Source organism: Mixophyes fleayi, chromosome 4, assembly GCF_038048845.1.
Source record: "Mixophyes fleayi isolate aMixFle1 chromosome 4, aMixFle1.hap1, whole genome shotgun sequence".
NCBI lineage: Eukaryota > Metazoa > Chordata > Amphibia > Anura > Limnodynastidae > Mixophyes > Mixophyes fleayi.
Window position 1 is genome coordinate 148,406,158 of NC_134405.1, and position 21,887 is coordinate 148,428,044.

The window sequence follows — 21,887 nt, forward strand, 5'->3', positions numbered from 1 at the left end:
AGAAGGTCTCATGTAGAGTTGAATTCATTTGTGACCAAATATTTCACATAAAATGCATCCAAACAAAATGGTGCAATTACTTGTTCATTCCTAGTTGATGTCTCAACATACTATGTTAAATGCTTCTGCTGCAAGAAATAAATATTTAAAGAACACAATACGCTTTAAATGTATGGTACACTTTAAGAATATCATGATGCGGTAGAGAAGCCAATCATCACAGCATGGGTTGGTTGTCACAATTATGTGGTCAAAAACTGCAACCAGCGCCAGGAGGATGTAGTTGAAAAGTCAACAGTGAAAGTGTCTACACCAAAATGTCTACAGTCATAAGGTCGACAGTCAGAATGTCTACATCTTCATAATGTAGACACAGTAAAAAGGTCGACATCTTAGGACTCTGATATTTTCCCTCTGCAGTATCTCTGTCTTACCAGAAGTGTTGCTCTTCTGGACTTTTGCACTATTTGCACCTTGTCTGCCGGAGTTTACCTCCTTTCCTGATTATCACCGGCACCCGCCCCACTGCCTTATATAACCACCCCAAAACTTGCACATTTCTGGTCATTAATTGTTGTTGTCTTTAGTCTGCAGTCTGTACTAGCTACTTCCAGTGTTTGTTCTCATGCATCCCTGGCTGTACCTGCTACCGCTGTTCCTGTATTCTACCAGCATCAGTTCTCAGCAATTGCCTGTGTCTTCTGTCATCTGCATTGTAAGTGTCCTTTGTTCCTGCATTACCTATTAACCTGTATTAATTCAGACACTGTTCCTTTCAGCCTAATCACACCTGGATTGTGTTTCTTATGTTCTACAATAACTGGACATTGTTTTGTTTTGTTATACCTGGACTGAGTTTGTTTATGTCCTGCCTTTCTTGGATCCTGTTTTGTTTTGCCTCTGCAAACTCAGATCTCCCCATTTTTTGCAACTAGTGTTTTTCCTACAATATAACTGTTATACTGTTCATCTTTTTGCTCTCAATGGAAACACCCAGTTAATCAAAACACATGCAAAATATAGACAGGGTTGTAAAATGTGTCGCTGTGCACTAAAGGTCTAAGCACTCCCAGGCTGACATTAAATTTGGGGAAGGGGGGGGTGCATTTTTTTCCCCATTTTTTTTTAAATTCTATTGCCATTTTAAATAAAGTGATTTATGTCGACATTTTGACTTTCTATTTTACAACCCTGTAGACATTTTACATGTGAATACTTTAACTGTATAGACATTATGAACATGTAGACATTCTAACTGTTGACCTTATCACTGTAGACTTTTTCAGTTGACTTTGCATACACAATCCACTCCAGGCTATGGCAGGCCGGGCTTTTTACAGTATAACTGGAAATCCCACAGCTTGGGGTCCTCCTGCCATACTGTGACACAGCCCCAGCCTGTTCAGCATGGGGCTGAATTCCCCAGAAAAAATTGCCCCAGGAAAAAATCATTCTGATATCTGCGGAGGATGAAAGGGTAGTACTAAAAGAGAGTAGGGTAGCACGACTGATTGACAAACATTTGCCTTGCATTGTTCCCTGCATAGGAAAGAAAAGAAATGTGCAGATAAAAGGATGCAAGGTGTAAAAGAAAACATAACTTACAATTTAATTGTACAGAAAATGACAGGTAAATAGCCACTCCTCTTTGAATTATTGTTAAATATGAATAATGTTACTAACGCAATAGAATGATAACATTGTTTTTATGGGTTAACAGAATGAATGTGAGGTAACCTTGTAGAAAAACATTATTCCTCTATATAAACAAATTTGCTTCATGACAGCAGAGAAATAATGCGTAAAGTATGTGGATCTAAAACTTCTCTAAATGAGTTTGTTGAATATTTAACTTTGGAATTTAATTAATTTCAATGGTAAACAGACATACAAATACAAGGGGCAGATTCAATTGCCCGCTTTTTACTGTTACTACGGTAAAAAGTAACGCTGAGTTTTGCTTGCACCTCCATGGGGCGCAAGTAAAAATCAGCGTTACTTCTGTCAAAAGTGTCTCCGGAGTCACCTCGCGCTGAAATGTAAAGAATTGAATCTGCCTCCAATTGTCTCCCCTCATGTATACATTCCATGCTCCACACTCCCTAAACACATACTGATTTATACATAACTTTACATGCTGGCGCTCTCTCTCAAAGATGGTTACATATGTACACATGCACAACACCACAATTATTGACAACTTCTGCAGAATATTTTATATATATATATATATATATATATATATATATATATATATATATATCACATATAAATATTAAACATACTTGCCAACTCTCCCGGAATATCCGGGAGACTCCCAAAATCTGGGTCAGTCTCCCAGGCTCCCGGGAGAGAGGGCAATTCTCCCGATTCCCGGGCGACGGTGGAAATTGAATGGGGGAGGCGGGGCTTATCGAAGTCACGGGCGCGTCATTGTGGCCCCGCCCCCTTGTTTTATTGGACGGCCAAAGTGGTGACAGCTTTGGGGGTGGGGCTAATGGCGCAATCCTTCGAGCCCCGCCCCCACACGCCCACCTGACCCCCGGACCTCCCGGAACTTAGCCTGCCAATGTTGGCAACTATGATATTAAATCAAATTAAAGTGAATCTATACATTATTACAAAAACATTGGAATAGTGTTTTTGGGCAGGTATATTTGTCCTAGGTCTACATGTTTTAAAAAGAAAAGAAAATGTTTGTCTGTTTTTAAACGGCTTGATTAGGCTTTTGGCCTTTGGTAAAAGGTTCCTGGGGTTATGGACAGAGAGTAAGGGTGGGTTCCATCCATTAGACCCCATTTCCATCCATTTGGCCCCATTTTTCTCAGGCATCCAGCCTGAGGATAGGCTGATTAGCACTTGCACCTGGGTCAAGGTGGTTAAAAAGCAGTCAAGCTAGACATCCTGGCTACTCTGTCTGGGGATAGGGACTGTAGGGTCTCTATGGGAGAAAGCCTGATATCTATTGTGAGTAAACTATATGGGGACGATACAGGAGTAATGCGGCCTGCGCACTATTACTGTTACTAGGTAAAAATGTGCAGTATTACCGTTAGTATGGTAACTTTCATGCTGATTTTTGCTTGCAGCCCTCAGGGCCGCGACCAAAAATCCAGGTTAAAATTACCGTATTAACGGTAATACAATTAGTGCCGTGTTATTCCTACACTAATATGGGCGAATTGCATCAGCCCCTATGTGTTGGAACTTCTAATGTTTTTTTTTTTTTAGTTTGACAGTCAAGAAAGACTTGTGTTTAGTTAATGCCAGACAGGCAAGGTGTTTATTTCAAAGTTTTTGGGGTTTTTACTGTTTAACAAAACTTGCTGAGAACAGTGGTACCCAAAACCTTGGGCTTCTGTGATTTCTCGGCTGCTGTACACTACCATTCACCCCAAGTAATGACTCTTGTCCCCCCTAACCCAGCTCCAGCATATATGAGTCCCTTTAGAAATGAAGCTCTATTTCAGAATCTGACATAATCCATCTAAAAAAGAAAAGAAAAAAGAAACAACGCAATAGTATAGTAATCTGTTTAGATGAGGAGCAAATAATGGCAAATGTGCGCACAATAAATAGATTTAAATATTGCTTACTTGAATCTTGTAACTTTGGACTTGGTTACCTGGAGAAATATCCGAATAACCCCCTTCTTTGTCTGTGTATATCTATCTATCTATATATCTACATCTATCTAGATATCTATCTCAAGCTTAAGTACATGGATGCAGTCTGCTGAGCTTTAACTAAACCTTTTGCCTTTTGTTTCCCTCTCTAATTATAGCAGAACCTAGAGTCCATCCTCTGCAAGAAAACAGTCACAAGAGTATTCTAAGCTTACAGATCAGAGGTCTGTCACGCAGGTTTATGTTCTTTGGTTTTCTTCAGGTAGTGGGACCCAGATAGAAAGCTGTCCCAACCTTTTCTCTCTGCATACAAACCTGCGCAGCAGGTAGCCAGCAAACTTAAAACAACCTATTGGTAAGGAGGCCACCCACTCTCCTTTATTCATTCCAAGTGTCAAAGATATTTTATTTTGGATGAAGACAATTTATTAATATGAAAATATTTACATTGTTTTATCTTATTTTAGTTTATCATTAATATTTGATGTGGTATTATTATGTCAAATGGATCCTTGCGTGTGAGCTGATGAGAGGGATATGAACAGGAATGAGGGAGTTAATTCAAAGAACAGATGTTTCTAATCAGAGATGGTGTACAAAGACTTGCACAAGCTTCTCCAAAGTCTCCATTGCATCCAGGGGAGCCAATAGGATCAAGATACGCCTATGTACCTTCTCAGCCAATTGTAATATGACATTTGTAAATTGTAGTACAACCTACTTTTGCTGGTACTAAAAGTAATTGTCTGGTGTGGGAGACCAGAGATTTCAGAGACTGAAAATGAGAGTGATATTATCACAGCACAAGCTTTTCTTTTGTAAATAAACAATGATATAATTTTATTCTTTAAGTTTCTTTTGCTGAAGAAATTAAATTATTACTTTAACACAAGGACCCTGTAAACCAGTTTATTCTTGAGCAGAATAAGGTGAATTTACAGATGGAAATCTAGGACAAATGGAGATAGCATCAACAAGTTGTATAAAATGACCAAACACCGAATATAGTTCAAGTATGTGGCCTCCTCATGAGAAATTGATGAATGATCATTGGTTGTGTATGAAAAAAAATAATCCATCACTGAAACATTTGTGAAAAAATGCAATTTTCATTTGACACTTAATTTGAGTGCATACTAGCAAAATATAAACAAACAAATCTATCGGGAGTCATTTTAGGGTTGTTCTGGTACTCTTTTGCCTCTGGAATGACATGATGGATTTAGAAAATCCACTATGGAATAATTTCCACATAAAAGCACTACCATCTTTTCTGGGTACTGCTGTCACGGGTGGCTAGGTGCTGGCAGTACAAGACAAAGACGCTGACTGCGTGATCGATCCAGGGTGCCGGTTGCCATTACTGGACAAATAGCCGGGCAAACAGCGGCGCCTGTCGCTTCTACTAACGATAGCCTTTACAAAGACAAAGTGAAGCACAAACATGTGGTAGCCCAATAAACAGGAAATGTGGAATATGTTGTGTGATGTTTTTGTCTACATCAAGAAGTTTGACAGTTTGACAAATACATGCATTTGGGTCCCAGTAGTCAGGACAAATAGGACAATACATTTACGGGTATTTCTGTGGAACATCAAGGAAAAATGTATTTTTAGATATTTGGTCAATTTTTTCCTATTTTTTTATAAAAAAGTAAAAGAAAACTTATCTTACTTAAATAAACTGTATATTGCTGTCCTTGTTTTATGTAGCACCAACAAATTGCACAACCCTTCACAGAGAATGTTTAATCATTCACGTAAGTCCACTGGAGTCTACAGTCTACACACACATAAGAAAAAAGATTCCTCACTAAACGATCCACACAGCGATAGATCAAATTCCTCAATTACAATTTCAAAATCTCAGTTACTTTGTATTTATATGTTCAGCAAGAGAATTTTATTCATGAAACACACACATTTGGAAACAATGACACTAAAATTTACATATATGTGGGAGATCATCTGTAAAGATTTCTGTATATACGGCAATGTTTTCACCTCTGCGGAGGCAAACGCAGGATTTCTAGAAAGGGGTTTCCAAATGATTAACTGCAGAGTGGTGTGTCTTTCCCAATCAGAGGAAGTGACTAGTACTTAACAAGCAAAAGTCATCCAAAAGCGCTCCCCTCCCCGATAACTTCCCAGCGCTACTCTCCTTGGTAATACATTACCCACTCTCCCTCACATGCACCATCTTGTGATTCATCCTTTCCACATACATAAGCAAGATCCATTGCAGCGCCCCATGGATGCATCCTGACCCATGCTATCTTCACACAAAGAAAATGTTTAAAGGAGACACCATATATCTGTATATCTATATATGTGTTACAAGCTGGGGCGGTGCCTGAAGTCGCCACAACTCACTACCTGCTGTTAGTTCGTGAGGAATCCAGGACAACAGTTGGGACGCACTGTGCCCGAAACTGGTCCGTGCATGAGAGGCAGCCGGGTGCATGCGCAAGTTCCTTAATTAATTAAACAGCCCCTGAGGCTAATTTTTCTGCTCTGCTTTCTACACAATTAATGGCTTCCCTATGTATATAAGGCAGGAAGTTTTTAGCCTCCCTGACGGTTATAGAGCTCTTTATAGTGTTGCTGACCTGCAACCTTATTGTCTTCTGACTTCGGATTGAATTATTGTTACTGACTCTTGGCTTTTCTGGACCCTGTTTGTTTGCTTGTAACCCTGACCTCTGGCTTGTCTCTCGGATATTCATGCTTGCTCCCAGCCCTGGCCCTTTGCCTGTTCTGACCATGTTATCTGCTACAGCTTTCTTCTGACTACCTGCTATCATCCTGCCTCCTATCCCTAGCTGCGCTACGGCCTCCAAGGATAACATTTTAATACACTAGAGTTTAAGACCTGGGGCAACATTCTAGTGACTATTTGAGGATGAGTATAATTAAACAGTAGTACCGCAATGCGACAGACATTCTCAGAGGGGTGTTGAGGATAAAAATATACGACCAAACAATAAGTCTACATCTGGCACAGGCAAATAAAGGGCAATGTGCTCAGACAACCCCACAAGTACATTGTGCAAGATAAGAAGCAATGCTACTGCCAATGGTATTAAAGCAAATCCAATATATTAGAATAAAAAAAAAACACATGTGGGCAAACATTTGCTAGTTTGCAGATTCTTGTGCCAAGGCCTCATAAAAGGAAAATACAGTAACCTATTTTCAGAACTGTTTGTGAAGTGGTAATAAGTGTTGATAATGAATAGGAAACAACCAAATAACTAGATGCAGCTGTCCTTTAGCAGGAACATGATTAATTTAAACAAAAATTGTCCTACCAAATGCATCTGAGAAGCACAACTCTCCCCATCCTGGCCCACCCCCCCAAAAAAAAAAAACTCTGAAGTGTCGTTGTCCTTCCTGATGGTGATGATAATGTGCATGTTGATGGTATTGAAGCCATATGTGATGACAATTGTGAAGTGCATACTCTAAGTTCTCAGTCATCATCATTTAATGTTTATAAAAATTCCATGGGAAAATTTCAAACCAACCATGGTAGCCGCAATCAACACAGCTGAAAGTACTAAACAGGACACATCCTAGACCACTCTTACAAAACACACACTTAAGAAAAATGTAGAAATCTTGGAAATTGATGGGTTGTGCAGATGGCAACAAGAGTACATTCTGACAAAACTTTAAGCACAACCACCCCTAAGGCTTAATAGCTTGCAACACAGATTACAGAGCTCAGGTGGGAGAGATCGGAAAGCCCAGTATATTAGTGGTAGTACTATCTTTTTCGTCGATAGATTAAACAACCACATGCTGCACACATGATCAAACATTAATTTATAACCTGAATTGTGAATATATATATTGAGGATTTCTATCTGGATCGATAGTTTATATTTGGATCTCGTGGTACGAATGGAATAGGATTGATGTGGAGATTTATTGAGAACTGTGAGCTATATGCCCCACAAACCTGAACATCTCCTAGATGAGCACCTAAAGATACCTTTATATGTATTTTACATGTGGTTTTATGTAAGTTTGATACTTACCTCCTATTATTAAATTTGTGATATACAGTATTACACTATTCCAATTTTTATTTGTATGTGGATCTGAGGTCCCAGCTGTCTATTATGAATCCCCTTCTATGAGGAGTGTTTACATTGAAGACACACAATACTGTTGAAGACATCATCATCTGCGTGAATATTTCCAATTAATTATATATCTGGTACGCAGAATTATTATTCTTAGCGGTGTATGCACTTGGGATTGGAGACAGTGTTGCACACAAGTGTTTATCCTTATCACTATACTGGCTCTACCTGCATCTTTGTCATTTACCCATTATGGTTCAAGTGTGAGTTTACTCTACCACACTAACTATTTTTCTTATTTTTGCATTATATTGTGGTAATACACTCTGTGGTGCCCCTGTCCTTTTTTTGCTTTGTAGATATTCCGGACTCACCCTCTGTTTTTTAGGATTGGCTGCCGCCTGCAAATTGGACTTTCTGTGTATACTATAACAGTTCTAATTTTTGCTTGGTCTTTTGTATACAGAAGTGGGTTACGTGCCCCGTTCTTGGTATCTGTTGTTATATATATATATATATATATATATATTAGTGACAAACTGAGCTGTTTGCCACAGGAGACAGGTATTTAGCTGGCAACCTGTAGAGAAAGGCTGCAAAGGTGGGGGTGTCATCTGTCAATCAAGTTTGGGCTGTTGGAGTTGTGTACACTATTTAAACCCGTCTGTTTCATTGCTCAGCTGTGACTGTTGCAAGGTAGTGGCCGGTGGCTAGGAAGTTGGTCTCTGTTTATCTAGCATCTAGCATTAGAGTCACAAGAAAGAGTGTGGAACTCTATGCTGTCAGTTTACTTTACCAGTCTGACCATAAAAGCAAAGTATAAACAGCAATGAAGCGTTCGTGAATGCATCACCTGAAGTGTATCCATATCACAAGATAATATAATTGTTTATTTATATAGCATCATCATGTTAGGGCGAATTGCAGAGGTCTTCAAAAAGAAGGATCAACACTGCAAATATTGACTCTTTGCATAAACTTAATGTAATTGTCAACAAAAGCATTTGACAATTATGAAATGCTTGTAATTTTACTTCAGTATACCATAGCAACATCTGACAAAAAGGTCTAAAAACTAGAGAGCCGAGCTAGCTTGGCACTTTTGCGCGCCCTCGAAATTGAAAACAAGACAAAACGTCATTGTTACATCATCGGATCTTGGAGTTTTGGATTCTATAAGTACCGCCCTCCACGGCAATCCAGTGCCATTTCACAGAGGGACACAGAAGGGGTAGCACAGTTCTTGGCAGTCTCTAGTGCAGTTGGGCAGTGTCATAGGTAGAAAAGAAAGAGGAGGGGTAGCAGTGTTCTTAAAAGTCTTCAGTGAAATTCAGGAGAGCTCCATTGCTCCATTGCTAATTGTCATTGCTGAAATACAAATAATAGGTCTAGCAGGCTTGGTCTTCTAAATCTGCAGTCACATTGTACTGTGTTATATAAGTAACATACAAAGAGGAGAGCTCCATTGCTAATTGTCATTGCTGAAACACAAATAATAGGTCTGGTAGGCTTGGTCTTCTAAATCTGCGGTCAAATTGTACTGTGTTATATAGGAAACATACAAAGAGGAGAGCACCATTGCCAATTGTCTTTGCTGAAATACAAATAATAGGTCTGACAGGCTTGGTCTTCTAAATATGCAGTCACATTGTACTGTGTGATATAGGTAAAACACAAAGAAGAGAGCTCCACTGATCCATTGCTAATTGTCATTGCTGAAATAGAAATAATAGAGCTGACAGTGTTGTTCTTAATCTGCAGTCACATTGTACTGTGTTATCAAAATGGATTCACAGCAGTACACAGAAGACCAGGACCACTAAGCAGCTGCTAGCACCAGTCATGATGATAGTAATCCCTCTACGTCATCTGATAAAGCCTATGTTAAAGTGCATAGTGTTTGTAAGTCAGGGAAACAAAAATGTAAAAAAAAAAAACCTTTTACCTTGGTCAAGAAAAAAAAACCTGTAATCCAGGCAAAGTTATCTGCAGAAAAAAATATGCCTTCGCCTTTCTCTATGAGTGCTATTTCTGCAACTGTCACTGAGGTATCTTCTTGTAAGGTCAGTCATGACCAAGCAAGACCTTGTCATTCAAACTCCAAGGGGTAAATGTATCAAGCGGAGAGTTTTCCAGCAGGTTTGAAAAACCAATCAGATTCTAGATTCTAGCCGGAAAACTCTCAGCTTGATACATTTACCCCTAAAAGTGGTGTCCAAATACTTTTTACGTGTTTTTTACCAGCACTCGTTGCCATGTATTAGCTGTAGAATTACCACAGTTATCCAAGAAACAGGTGGAGCGATCAAATGAACCATAACTGGTTTCATGATCCAAGGACAATTCCATCTTGCACTACTTTTCTTTTCTGCCACTGCTGTGTGGCAATGTTTCCTAGGTGTGCTAGGAACTGCCATGTGTTTGAGTCATTGCTCTGTCGCTTAGCATCCAGCCAGGTCACTGCAGTCTTTGTACGAAAATAATATTGTGACCTGTGAGATGGTCAAAATTGACTGCAAATGACTTGAAATTAGTGTTATTGAGGTTAATAATAATGTAGGGGGAAAAAAAGCAAAATGACCTTATTTTAACAAAAAAAAATAGGGTTTTTAGAAAAAAAAATAGGGATCCAAAACCAAAACAAGCAAAGGTGGTTTTGCCAAAAGCAAAACCAAAGCACAAAGTTAATCCAGATATAAAACCAAAACCAGAAAACGGGGGTCAGTGAACATCTCTACTAAAAACACTGAAGCAGCAAACTTTGTGAAAACCAATACTTGTGTCATTCTCAAAACTTTAAGCCATGACTGTTAACTTGTGAGTAGGGCCCCAGGGGAGGGCAGGCAAATTTTAGCCTGGGGAGGAAGACTTGATTCAGCAGCCTAGTAGGGCCTTCTTACGTCTTTGTTTTACCCAGTGTTGCTTATTACTGTGTTTGTCCCCAATTGTAAAGCACTACAAAATTTGCTGGTGCTATATAAATAAATGTTGATGATGATGATGTCAAAAACAAAAAAATGAATAGGTTATTTATTTTGACATACCATCAATATATAGTCCCCTAGTGGTGTACCACAGCTTCAAGGCTGCATTTGTCCTGCAGACATTTAACATTCGCAAAGGACAGTTTATTAATGTGTTAAAAAAAAATTCAAATCATCAAATTATTATTATCAATGAGTATAGCAAGATGTGTCTACACACTTGGAGATCAGACCAATAAACACAAATCTATTTCTATCACCTACAAGGATCAATGTTTTAAGAGTAACTCATTTTTATAGTCACACATGTACAGCTTTTAATATATATCTAATACAGTCCAGAAATCAGTATGTCCTTTAAATCTGTCACACTGTTTTATACATCATGCACAACTTTAATTTAGACGTTAATAATAAATAGCATGCGAACAATTTACTTTGCAGTAACTGTCATAAATACATGTTATGGGCTTTGAATGGGTAAATATGTAAACTGGGTAAATATGTAAACTAAGAACAAAAAGAAAACTATACTTCTAAAAACATTTTTTCTTTTTATATAATATGCATAGCAAAATATTCTAATTATGCTTAACCCATTAAAGTCAGTAGCACATAAATGAACATAAGTTATACGCATACCTTCCGTATTGCCTTTTGCGGGTTGCATTTGGAGTGTCAAGACAATCAACACAATCAGGAAAACTGCATCGTGTGTTGTAGTCTGAGCAGCTGCCATCAGACACAGCTCCACGTTTTGTTTCCAGCCTGGAGCACTCCACAGAGGGCTAACCAAAGGGGTAAACACATCTACACGTGCATGCTACACATTTAAACATGCAAACACACCACTTGGATGGCCAGAATGTTGTTTTGTTCTGCACGCCATGGAATCTGTAGTTCGTTTCATAGCTTCACGAGTCAAACAAGAAGGGTGGAGGATGCTTTACTTTCACTTTCTTTTCTCTTCCATAAAAGTTCACAGTAACATGATATATATTTTTAAAGATACAGTAACCTCATTTTTTTCAGCACAGTTTATTTTATTGCTTATGCTAATCGTATGCACAGACGGCAGTATCCACCTACTGTGACATGCCCCCACGTTCCCATCACAATATTTCAAGTCCACCAGAATAGTAATACAGTATGCGACACAGTTCACACATAGCACACATTTCCCCCAATTTCCACCACAAGAGCCCTTGAAAAACAAGGTTCTGGGTATATGGGTATGGCCAACTACCCACAAAAGTCTTGTTACCAGAACTTTTAAAGTTCATATTTTTAAATAGATGGTCCTAATGGTTTTGGTTGTTAATTGTAATTATTGAGATATATATATATAAGTAAGTAAGCAGAGGGGAGAGTGGGAAGGTTGTAGTGCTGGATTCGAAGATCCCTCTACCACAATGCTTTCCCTATAGGGTAGAACGGCTAACACCACAGTGGTCAAGCTCTGCAAAGCTAGGCTTTTTGGAACTTGTTAAACTGACCCAGACCGTAGTCCCCATTGAAAATTATGGGGATTGCGGTTTGTTAGGTAGCTAGGTTACTTAAAAATCCCTAAACCATATGGAAAAAGCCATATTCGCATGGTATAGGGCCTCATAGGCTGTAACTCATGGAGATTTCTGAGCATACCCCTCCCCCTCCTATTTTATCCCGCTACATCTCCCCAAAATTTCCAGACTTCTCTCCCCCTTGTTTTCTGTAACCTCCTCTCCCACCCACCTCATTTTCTGTAGCCTCTCCCACCCACCTCATTTTCTGTAGCCTCCTCTCACACCCGCCCTCATTTTCTGCAGCCATCCTCTCCCACCCACCACCTCATTTTTCTGTAGCATTCTCTTTCTGCCCTCCCCCCTCATTTTTCTGTAGCTCCCTTACTGCCCCCCCTCATTTTTGTGTAGCCCCCTTTCTGTCCCCCTCATTTTTCTGTAGCTCTCTTTCTGCCCCCCTCTTTTTTATGTAGTCTTCTTTCTGCCCCCCTTCTGTTTTTTGTATTCTTCTTTCTCCCCCCCTTCATTTTTCTGTAGCCTTCTTTCTGTCCCCCCTCGTATTTCTGTAGTCTTGTTACTGCCCCCCTCGTTTTTCAGTAGCCCTATTTTTCTGCCCCCTCGTTTTTCTGTAGCCTTCTTTCTGCTCCCTCCTCGTTTTTTTGTAGCCTCCTTTCTGCCCAACCCCCCCTCATTTTTCTGTAGCTCTCTTTTCCTGCCGTCCTCGTTTTTCTATAGCCTTCTTTCTGTCCTCCACCTTGTTTTTCTGTAGTCTTCTTTCTCCCCCTATCGTTTTTTTGTAGTCTTCTTTCTGCCCCTTCCATGTTTTTCTGTAGCCTTCTTTCTGCCCCCCGTTCTTTCTGTAGCCATCTTTTTGCAACCTACCCTCGTTTTTCTGTAGCCTTCTTTCTGCTCCCCCCCTCGTATTTGTATTTTCAATATCCCTCTTTTTCTGCCCACCCCCCCCTCCCCATTTTTCTGTAGCCTTCTTACTGCCCCCCTTCGTTTTTCAGTAGCCCTCTTTTTCTGACCCCCCCTTTTTTCTGTAGCTTTCTTTCTGCCCCCTCCTCATTTTTCTACAGCCTTCTTTCTGCCAACCCCCCTCCCCCCCTGTTTTGCTGTAGCTTTCATCTTCTGCCCCCCCCCCCCCCCCCCATTTTTCTATAGCCTTCTGTCTGCCCCCCTTGTTTTTGTCATTATTTACTTTGGCCTTTGTGGCTGCAGGCCACGGATCTGCTCTCTAGATTGCCAGGGGATCCTGGGACCTCCTCCCCTCCGTTCCCTGTTACTCTCTCACCTATTCAGTTGTGATCAGCTCATCCAAGCGTTTTGTTGCAAAGTAACGATTCCTTGGGTCTCTTCTCTGGGTACAAGTGCTGGGGCCACACATTCAGTCACCGGGAGGAGTGAATTACAAAGCAAAAATACATTATAAATATATCAATCTATAGTAAATATACGGATTCCTTTACAATTAAATCAATAGAACAAGAGTATACGTACAGCTTCATAGGTAATGTTATCAGTTTCTCTCTGAGCGTGTTAGCTGTTGCTTTAACTCTAAAAACCGTTAGGCGTGCATTTAGAGGTGAATGCAATTTTGCGTCCCAAATGTACGCACAGAAACTTGTGGTAGTATTTTAACCCTTTATTTGGCAAGCATTGAAAATTTCAATGAAAGCACATTTTGCAATACTAAACTGAGAGATTGTTTCCAGCGCTATTGATATTGTTCTCACAGAATGTAAAATAAAATAATAATAAATGTATAAAATGATTTATTCTTAAACTTTCTGAAGTGTGTGGCTTCCTTCAGTACTTTGTGTGGTCTTCACTCTTCCAAAACCTTCAGATCGTGTTTGTCACATGTGGGAAAAAAGTTTATTTAACAAAGCGTTTCAACAATTGTGTATATAATAAAACAATCTGATAAAATTAGGGTTGTATTTAAATCTTCAGTCTAATGCTGGCCTATATCTTTTCCCAATCCGTGTTCCCTGATCGGAATTCACTTACTAAACATGTGCGTATTAGCCTTATTGAAGTGCTTTTTTTTCCCTCCTATAGTGAGTGACAATCTTTTACCTTCACCATGAAATTATCAATTGTGATTGCACTTACTAGGGCTATTATTCTTAAACCAAGCGTAAGTATTCAAGTTCTTCTCAGTATTCCTTTCCAGTAATTCTTATGCTCTCTGATGCTTCATATAGAGAAAGAACCATTCAAGATGTAAATATAAATGGAGTTCCCGGGAATAGTGCAGTGTTCTTCCACCTGATGTTCTGTTATTGATAGCGATGTCTTCTAGTACCATAAGAAGAAAAGTGCCCCTCATGAACGTTTCTTTCTGAACTTCGTCACTAGCTGGAGAATGATGCCAGGAGAGAGGCACCAATCTGTATGCAAAAGCGGAGTCAGAAACAAGCCAAAGATCAAGGTCATCTGCAGGGGTTCCAAACAAGAGACAAGTCGGAGTCTGGTTCATGGGCTCTAAACAAAAGGCAAGCCAGAGTCGGGGTCATAGGCATAAGTTCAAACGAGAGGCAAAATTAAGTCAGCACACAGTAAATCTCAAATAGTTAAGAAGTAGGGTACCTTTATCTTCCTTATGTATGGAAAAAAGAAACTGCAGCCTACTGGCGGTGAAGAGGAGACCCCTGTTCCTCTAAAGAATAGCAATAAGTAGGTAGAGAGAATCAAGGGGGCAATGTAGTAAATAGAAATGACCAATATGCTATGGGTATTGTATACTCCTATATCAGCGGTCGGCAACCTTTTTCTATCACGGTGCTGGCTAAAAACTAGTCAAGACCAGGTATGCCAGTTGGGTGTATATATAAATATATATATATATATATAGATATAGATATAGATAGATAGATAGATAGATATAGATATATATACACACACAGGGCTACCTAGAGAAATCCTGGGCCCCGGTACAGCAACTTCATGGGGCCCTCCTTGTAGTTGAGCATGGTAAAAAAAAGGCGGCGCATAACTGCAAGTGGTCGTACAATTGGGGACGTGGTGGCGCATCATTGGGGGCGTGTCTAGCAGGTGAAAAGCACTAGGCCACCCTCTTACAGAAAAATGCCTTACTCACACATGCCCCATCTTCCCAGCAGCTGTGCTCACATATGTCCCCTCTGCCCACATGCTTTAATCACACTTGCCCCCTCTCTGCCCAGCAGCTATAGTCACACATGCCCCATCTCTGCCCAGCACCTTTAGTCACACATGCCCCTCTCCATCACCTTTAGTCACAAATGCCCCCTCTCTAGCACACCTTCTTCTTACCTTATTCTCCACTGCACAGCACACAGGATGGGAAGATATCCAGCAGCCCGCACTGCGTACCATGTGACCACTGCAGTCACATGATCTGGCGTCTGAAGGTACCAGAGCTGAAGGGGATTTAGCCAGTACCGATCCCCCCTGCACGCGCGAGCAACACCCACGAGCAAAAAAAAAATATATATATTTTTTTTAAAAAAAATAGGTCTCCAGTGGGGACCCGGGCCCCCCAGGCACGTCCGGGCCGGGTAATATCATATTAACAGTAACGGGACCAGCTAAAAAACATTATGCCGCACAGTAGTGCCCCAGTTCACCTCATGCCTCATAATTGTGCCCCCAATTCATATCATGACACATAGCTGTGCCCCCAATTCATAGTATGTCACAGTTGCCCCCAGAAAGTCATAGTATACCAAGTATATGTGCCCCTCTATTTGCTGCTCTTACATACCTTTGGAGACTCGTCTTTCTCCAGAAACCCAGGAGCTGCTTCAATAAAACAGCCGGTGATGGCTGAAACAGAGCTTCTGCGCATGCGCAGAAGCTTTGTTTCGGCCGTCATCGGGTGCTTTACTTAAGCAGCTTCAGCGCCGGCGTGCCAGACAAAAGTAGTCAGCTTGCCATGTCTGGCACACATGCCGGGGGTTGTTGACCCCTGCTCTATATCATAATATAATCATACAAACATCCAATAGAGTTAAACATCAAAGAAAACTATCTATACTGTACTGTACATTTGATACATAAAATATAACAAAAAGTATAACGTGTGTGTCGGAAGAACACACAATAAAAGACTAGCAAAGAAGCAACTTTTGTAAACATTTAAAGTGATATTTCTATCCCCAGGAAGGGACCTGGCCAGTCCAGAACTAGAGCATGCAATTGTAACCATGATAGCCCTAAGATTATGGGACCCATACTTGGAAATCAGAAGAGATAAAGTTTCCCACTGCCCCAGAATCAACAAAGTCTGACACTTTAAACCTCCTACTGAAAGGTGATGAGAGACAACAGAACAGAATATCTTTGAAAAATATCTAGTGAGAAAGATTGACAAAAAATTCCTAGAATAGCCTCACCATTACCAGAGATGAGCGGGCTCGGATTATCGCAATCCGAGAACACCCGAACAGTGTGGATCCGAGGGCGATCCGAGCACTGTTCGGGTACTTCCGGCGGGGAGAAACAGTGAAAGCGAGGCTGAGACTCCAAATCCCGCTGTCGGATCTCGCGAGACTCGGATAGTATAAATTTCCCGCTTGCCGCCGCCATCTTCAGTTGGGCTAAGACCAGGGAAGAGGGAGGTTGGGTTTAGTGGTGCTGTGTCCTTCTCCTCTGTCCTGCTAAGTCCAGTGGTGCTTTGTCCTGTCACTCTGTTCTGCTGAGTCCAGTGGTGCTTTGTCCTGTCACTCTGTCCTGCTGAGTCCAGTGGTGCTTTGTCCTGTCACTCTGTCCTGCTGAGTCCAGTGGTGCTTTGTCATGTGCTCTGTCCTGCTGAGTCCAGTGGTGCTTTGTCCAGTGCTCTGTCCTGCTGAGTCCAGTGGTGCTGTGTCCTGTGCTCTGTCCTGCTGAGTCCAGTGGCGCTGTGTCCTGTGCTCTGTCCTGCTGAGTCCAGTGGTGCTTTGTCCAGTGCTCTGTCCTGCTGAGTCCAGTGGTGCTGTGTCCTGTGCTCTGTCCTGCTGAGTCCAGTGGCGCTGTGTCCTGTGCTCTGTCCTGCTAAGTCCATTGTTATTAAAAAAATTATAACAAAAATTATAAAAAAAATTATAAAAAAATTATACAAAAATAATAAAAAAAAATAAAAAAAAAATTATAAAGAAAGTATAAAAAAAATTCTACTGCAATATATAAATACGTTCACTGTTCCTGCAGTCCAGAAATATTAGTACTGCAATATATAAATACGTTCACTGTTCCTGCAGTCCAGAAATATTAGTACTGCAATATATAAATACGTTCACTGTTCCTGCAGTCCAGAAATATTAGTACTGCAATATATAAATACATTCACTGTTCCTGCAGTCCAGAAATATTAGTACCAGAGATTAAACTACGTTCACTGTTCCTGCAGTATAAAGGAATTTGTACTGCTGTATAACTCCAGTCCAGTGGTACTGTCCTGTGCCGCATATAATTTTTAAAGCCTTTGCCGGGTGTGTTTGTGGTTTAGGGGTACGCTCTCTTGTGCTGCATATAATGGAGTACAAAAATTTGGAGGCTAAAGTAGGGAAAGATCAAGAACCACTTCCTCCTAATGCTGAAGCTGCTGCCACTAGTCATGACATAGACGATGAAATGCCATCAACGTCGTCTGCCAAGGCCGATGCCCAATCTCCTAGTAGAGGGCATGTAAAATCCAAAAAGCCAAAGTTCACTAAAATTAGCCAAAAAAGAAAATTAAAATCATCTGAGGAGAAACATAAACTTGCCAATATGCCATTTACGACATGGAGTGGCAAGGAACGGCTTAGGCCCTGGCCCGTGTTCAGGACTAGTGGTTCAGCTTCACCCAAGGATCTAAGCCCTCCTCCTCCCCCCCTCTAAAAAATTTAAGAGAGTTAAGCTGTCATCAACAACACAGCAAACAACTCTGCCTTCTAAAGAGATGTCATCACAAATCCCCAAGGCGAGTCCAAGGGTGTTGGTGGTTGCGAAGCCTGACCTTCCCATCACTGTACAGGAAGAGGTGGCTCCTTCCACCATTAGCAGCACACCGTCTGCATATGCTGGAAGGATCACCCACAGTCCAGTTACAGATTTGGCTAATGAAGGTGTGAATGTTGTACACCGGGAGGAGGATATTGATGTAGCTGGCGCTGAGGAGGAACTTGACGAGGAGGATGCTGATGTGGTTATCTTAAATGAGGCACCAGGGGGAGGGTGAAACAGTTGTTGTCCATGGGAAGAAAAAGCCCATCGTCATGCCTTGCCAGAAGACCAAGAAATCCACCTCTTCGGTCTGGAATTATTTCTATCCCAATCCGGACAACAAATGTATGGCCATATGAACCTTATGAAAAGCTCAAATAAGCAGGGGTAAGTTTCTTGGCCACCTAGGGACATCCTCCCTTATACGTCACCTGAAGAACCTTCATAATTCAGTGTTTAGTTCAGGACCTGTGGCTAGGACCGTCAGCAGTCCAGGGACACCTAAATCCCTTGGTCCTGTTGTATCCACACCAACAACATCCTCCTCATCAATTTCCTCCACGATCTCGATCAGAGATAGTCCTGCAGGCCATGTCACCGGCATGACTGAGTCGTCTTCAAACCGGGATTCTTCTGGAGGATCCTGCAGCGGTACGCCTACTACTGCCGCTGCTGCTGTTGCTGCTGGTAGTCGGTCATCTTCCCAGAGGGGAAGTCGTAAGAACGCTACGTCTTTCACTAAACAGTTGACCGTACAACAGTCGTTTGCCATGAGCACCAAGTACGACAGTAGCCATCCTATGGCAAAGCGGATAACTGCGGCCGTAACAGCTATGTTGGTGTTAGACGTGCGTCCAGTGTCCGCCATCAGTGGATGGAGATTTAGACGATTGATGGAGGTATTGTGTCCCCGGTACCAAATCCCGTCGAGATTCTACTTCACTAGGCAGGCGATACCCGGGATGTACAGAGAAGTACGAAAAAGTGTCCTCAGTGCTCTGAAAAATGCGGTTGTACCCACTGTCCACTTAACCACGGACATGTGGACAAGTGGTTCAGGGCAAACTAAGGACTATATGACTGTGACAGCCCACTGGGTAGATCCATCGCCTTCCGCAGCAACAGCAGCAGCATCAGTAGCAGCATCTCCAAAACGGCTGCTCGTTCCAAGGCAGGCAACGCTGTGTATCACCGGTTTTAATAAGAGGCACAACGCTGACAACCTTTTAGAGAAATTGAGGGAAATAATCCCGCAGTGGCTTACCCCACTTACACTCTCCTGGGGATTTGTGGTGTCGGACAACGCAAATAACATTGTGCGGGCATTACATATGGGCAATTTCCAGCACGTGCCATGTTTTGCCCACACCATAAATTTGGTGGTGCAGCATTACCTGAAGAGTGACAGGGGTATGCAGGATATGCTTGCGGTGGCCCGCAAAATTGCTGGACACTTTCGGCATTCTGCCATTGCCTACCGCAGACTCGAACAACATCAAAAAAGCCTGAACCTGCCCTGCCATCACCTCAAACAAGAGGTTGTGACGCGCTGGAACTCCACCCTCTATATGCTGCAGAGGATGGAGGAGCAGCAAAAGGCCATTCAAGCCTACACAGCCACCTACGACATAGGCAAAGGAGTGGGGATGCGCCTGAGTCAAGCGCAGTGGAGACTGATTTCCGTGTTGTGCAAGGTTCTCCAGCCGTTTGAACTTGCCACACGAGAAGTCAGTTCCGACACTGCCAGCTTGACTCAGGTGATTCCCCTGATCAGGCTGTTGCAGAAGCAGCTGGAGAAAGTGAGGGAGGAGCTGTTAAAGCATTACGATTCCACAAAGCATGTAGCTCTTCTGGATGAAGCCCTTCGTACGCTTTGCCAGGATCCGAGGGTGGTCACTCTTTTAAAGTCAGAGGAATACATTCTGGCCACCGTGCTCGATCCTCGGTTTAAAGCGTATGTTGTGTCTCTGTTTCCGGCGGACACAAGCCTACAGCGATGCAAAGACCTGCTGGTCAGGAGATTGTCCTCTGAAGAGGACCGTGACATGCCAACAGCTCCTCCTTCATTTTCTTCCACACCTGTGGCTGCGAGGAAACAGCTGAGAATTCATAAACGACCCACTGGCGGGGATGCTGAGAACATCTAGTCCGGACTGAAGGACCTGCCAACCATTGCAGACATGTCTATTGTCGCTGCATTGGATGCTGTCACCATTGAAAAAATGGTGGAGGATTACTTTGCTGACACCATCCAAGTAGACATGTCAGACAGTCCTTATTCTTACTGGCAGGAAAAAAAGACAGTTTGGAAGCCCCTGTACAAACTGGCTCTATTTTACCTGAGTTGTCCCCACTCCAGTGTGTACTCCGAAAGAGTTTTTAGTGCAGCGGGGAACCTGGTCAGTGAGCGACGAAGTAGGTTGCTTCCGCAAAACGTTGAAAAGATGATGTTTATAAAAATGAATTATCAATTCTTCAATTAAGACCAGCACTGGCCTCCAGAGACTACAGAGAGACCTGTGATTGTGAAGTCCAGCGGGGACGAATTGATAATGTGTGAGGATGAGGAAGTACACACTGAAGGGGGCGAGGAATCAGAGGATGAGGACGACATCTTGCCTCAGTAGAGCCAGTTTAGTTTGTACAGGGAGAGATGAATAGCCTTTTTTGTGTGGGGGCCCAAACAAACCAATCATTTCAGCCACAGTAGTTTGGTAGGCCCTGTCGCTGAAATGATTGGTTTGTTAAAGTGTGCATGTCCTATTTCAACAACATAAGGGTGGGTGGGAGGACCCAAGGACAATTCCATCTTGCACCTCTTTTTTTTCTTTGCCAGCTCGTTTTGTGGGGGTCCAAACAAACCAATCATTTCAGCCACAGTTTTGTAGGCCCTGTGGCTGAAATGATTGGTTTGTTAAAGTGCGCATGTCCTATTTTAACAACATAACGGTGGGTGGGATGGCCCAAGGACAATTCCATCTTGCACCTCTTTTTTTGGCATTATATGCTCTTTGGGGCCTAGTTTTTCAAACTGCCACCGTGTGTGCCACTGCAGTGCCACTACTAGATGGGCCACGTGTTTGTGCCGCCCACTTGTGTCGCTTAGCTTAGACATCCAGCTACCTCGGTGCAACCTTTTGGCCTAAAAACAATATTGTGAGGTGTTCAGAATAGACTGGAAATTAGTGGAAATGATTGTTATTGAATGTTATTTAGGTTAATAATAGCGTAGGAGTGAAAAAACAAACAAACAAACTGGTTTTTAGCACTTTTTATGCTTTTTGAAAAAAAAATCAGAACCCAAAACCCTAAATCAGAACCAAAACCTTGAGTGGGGTGTTTTGGCAAAACAAATCAGAACCCAAAACCTCAAGCTAATCAGAACCCAAAACCCAAAACCCAAAACACTAAAAGTGGCCGGTGCACACCCCTAACCATTACTACTTAGCGTCTGACGCTTTTCACGCTCTACTAGGGTGGTGCATGGGCACTTCAGTGGACAACTTCAGTGACTGGCTTCATGGAGCCAGTCTAATGTTATGTGACTGGTTCCTCTCTTGAGACCATTCTCTCAGACAAAGATACACTTTGTTACACAAAGAAAAAAGATCATCTAAGGAGGAGGGCAGTTCTCTGGATGTTAATTCGTCTTTGATCTTGTCTGCCAGACCTTTCTAAATCGTGGTCACCAAGGCGTCATTGTTCCAATTCAAGTCCGATGCCAGAGCTTGA

At 41.9% G+C, this 21,887-nt stretch overlaps 1 protein-coding gene across 2 annotated transcripts in view; it reads right to left on the reverse strand.

Moving 5' to 3' along the window:
- Window positions 1-11,614, reverse strand: part of IL15RA (interleukin 15 receptor subunit alpha) — a 60,527-nt gene extending 48,913 nt beyond the window's left edge. The window contains exon 1 of one of the 2 annotated variants that reach the window (XM_075205261.1): window positions 11,344-11,614. In XM_075205261.1, the coding sequence (XP_075061362.1) occupies window positions 11,344-11,440 (97 nt within the window). In that variant the 5' untranslated portion in view covers window positions 11,441-11,614. The remainder of the gene's footprint in view (window positions 1-11,343) is intronic. The other variant, XM_075205262.1, reaches the window with a different exon arrangement.
- Between the last annotated feature and the right edge of the window lie 10,273 nt (window positions 11,615-21,887).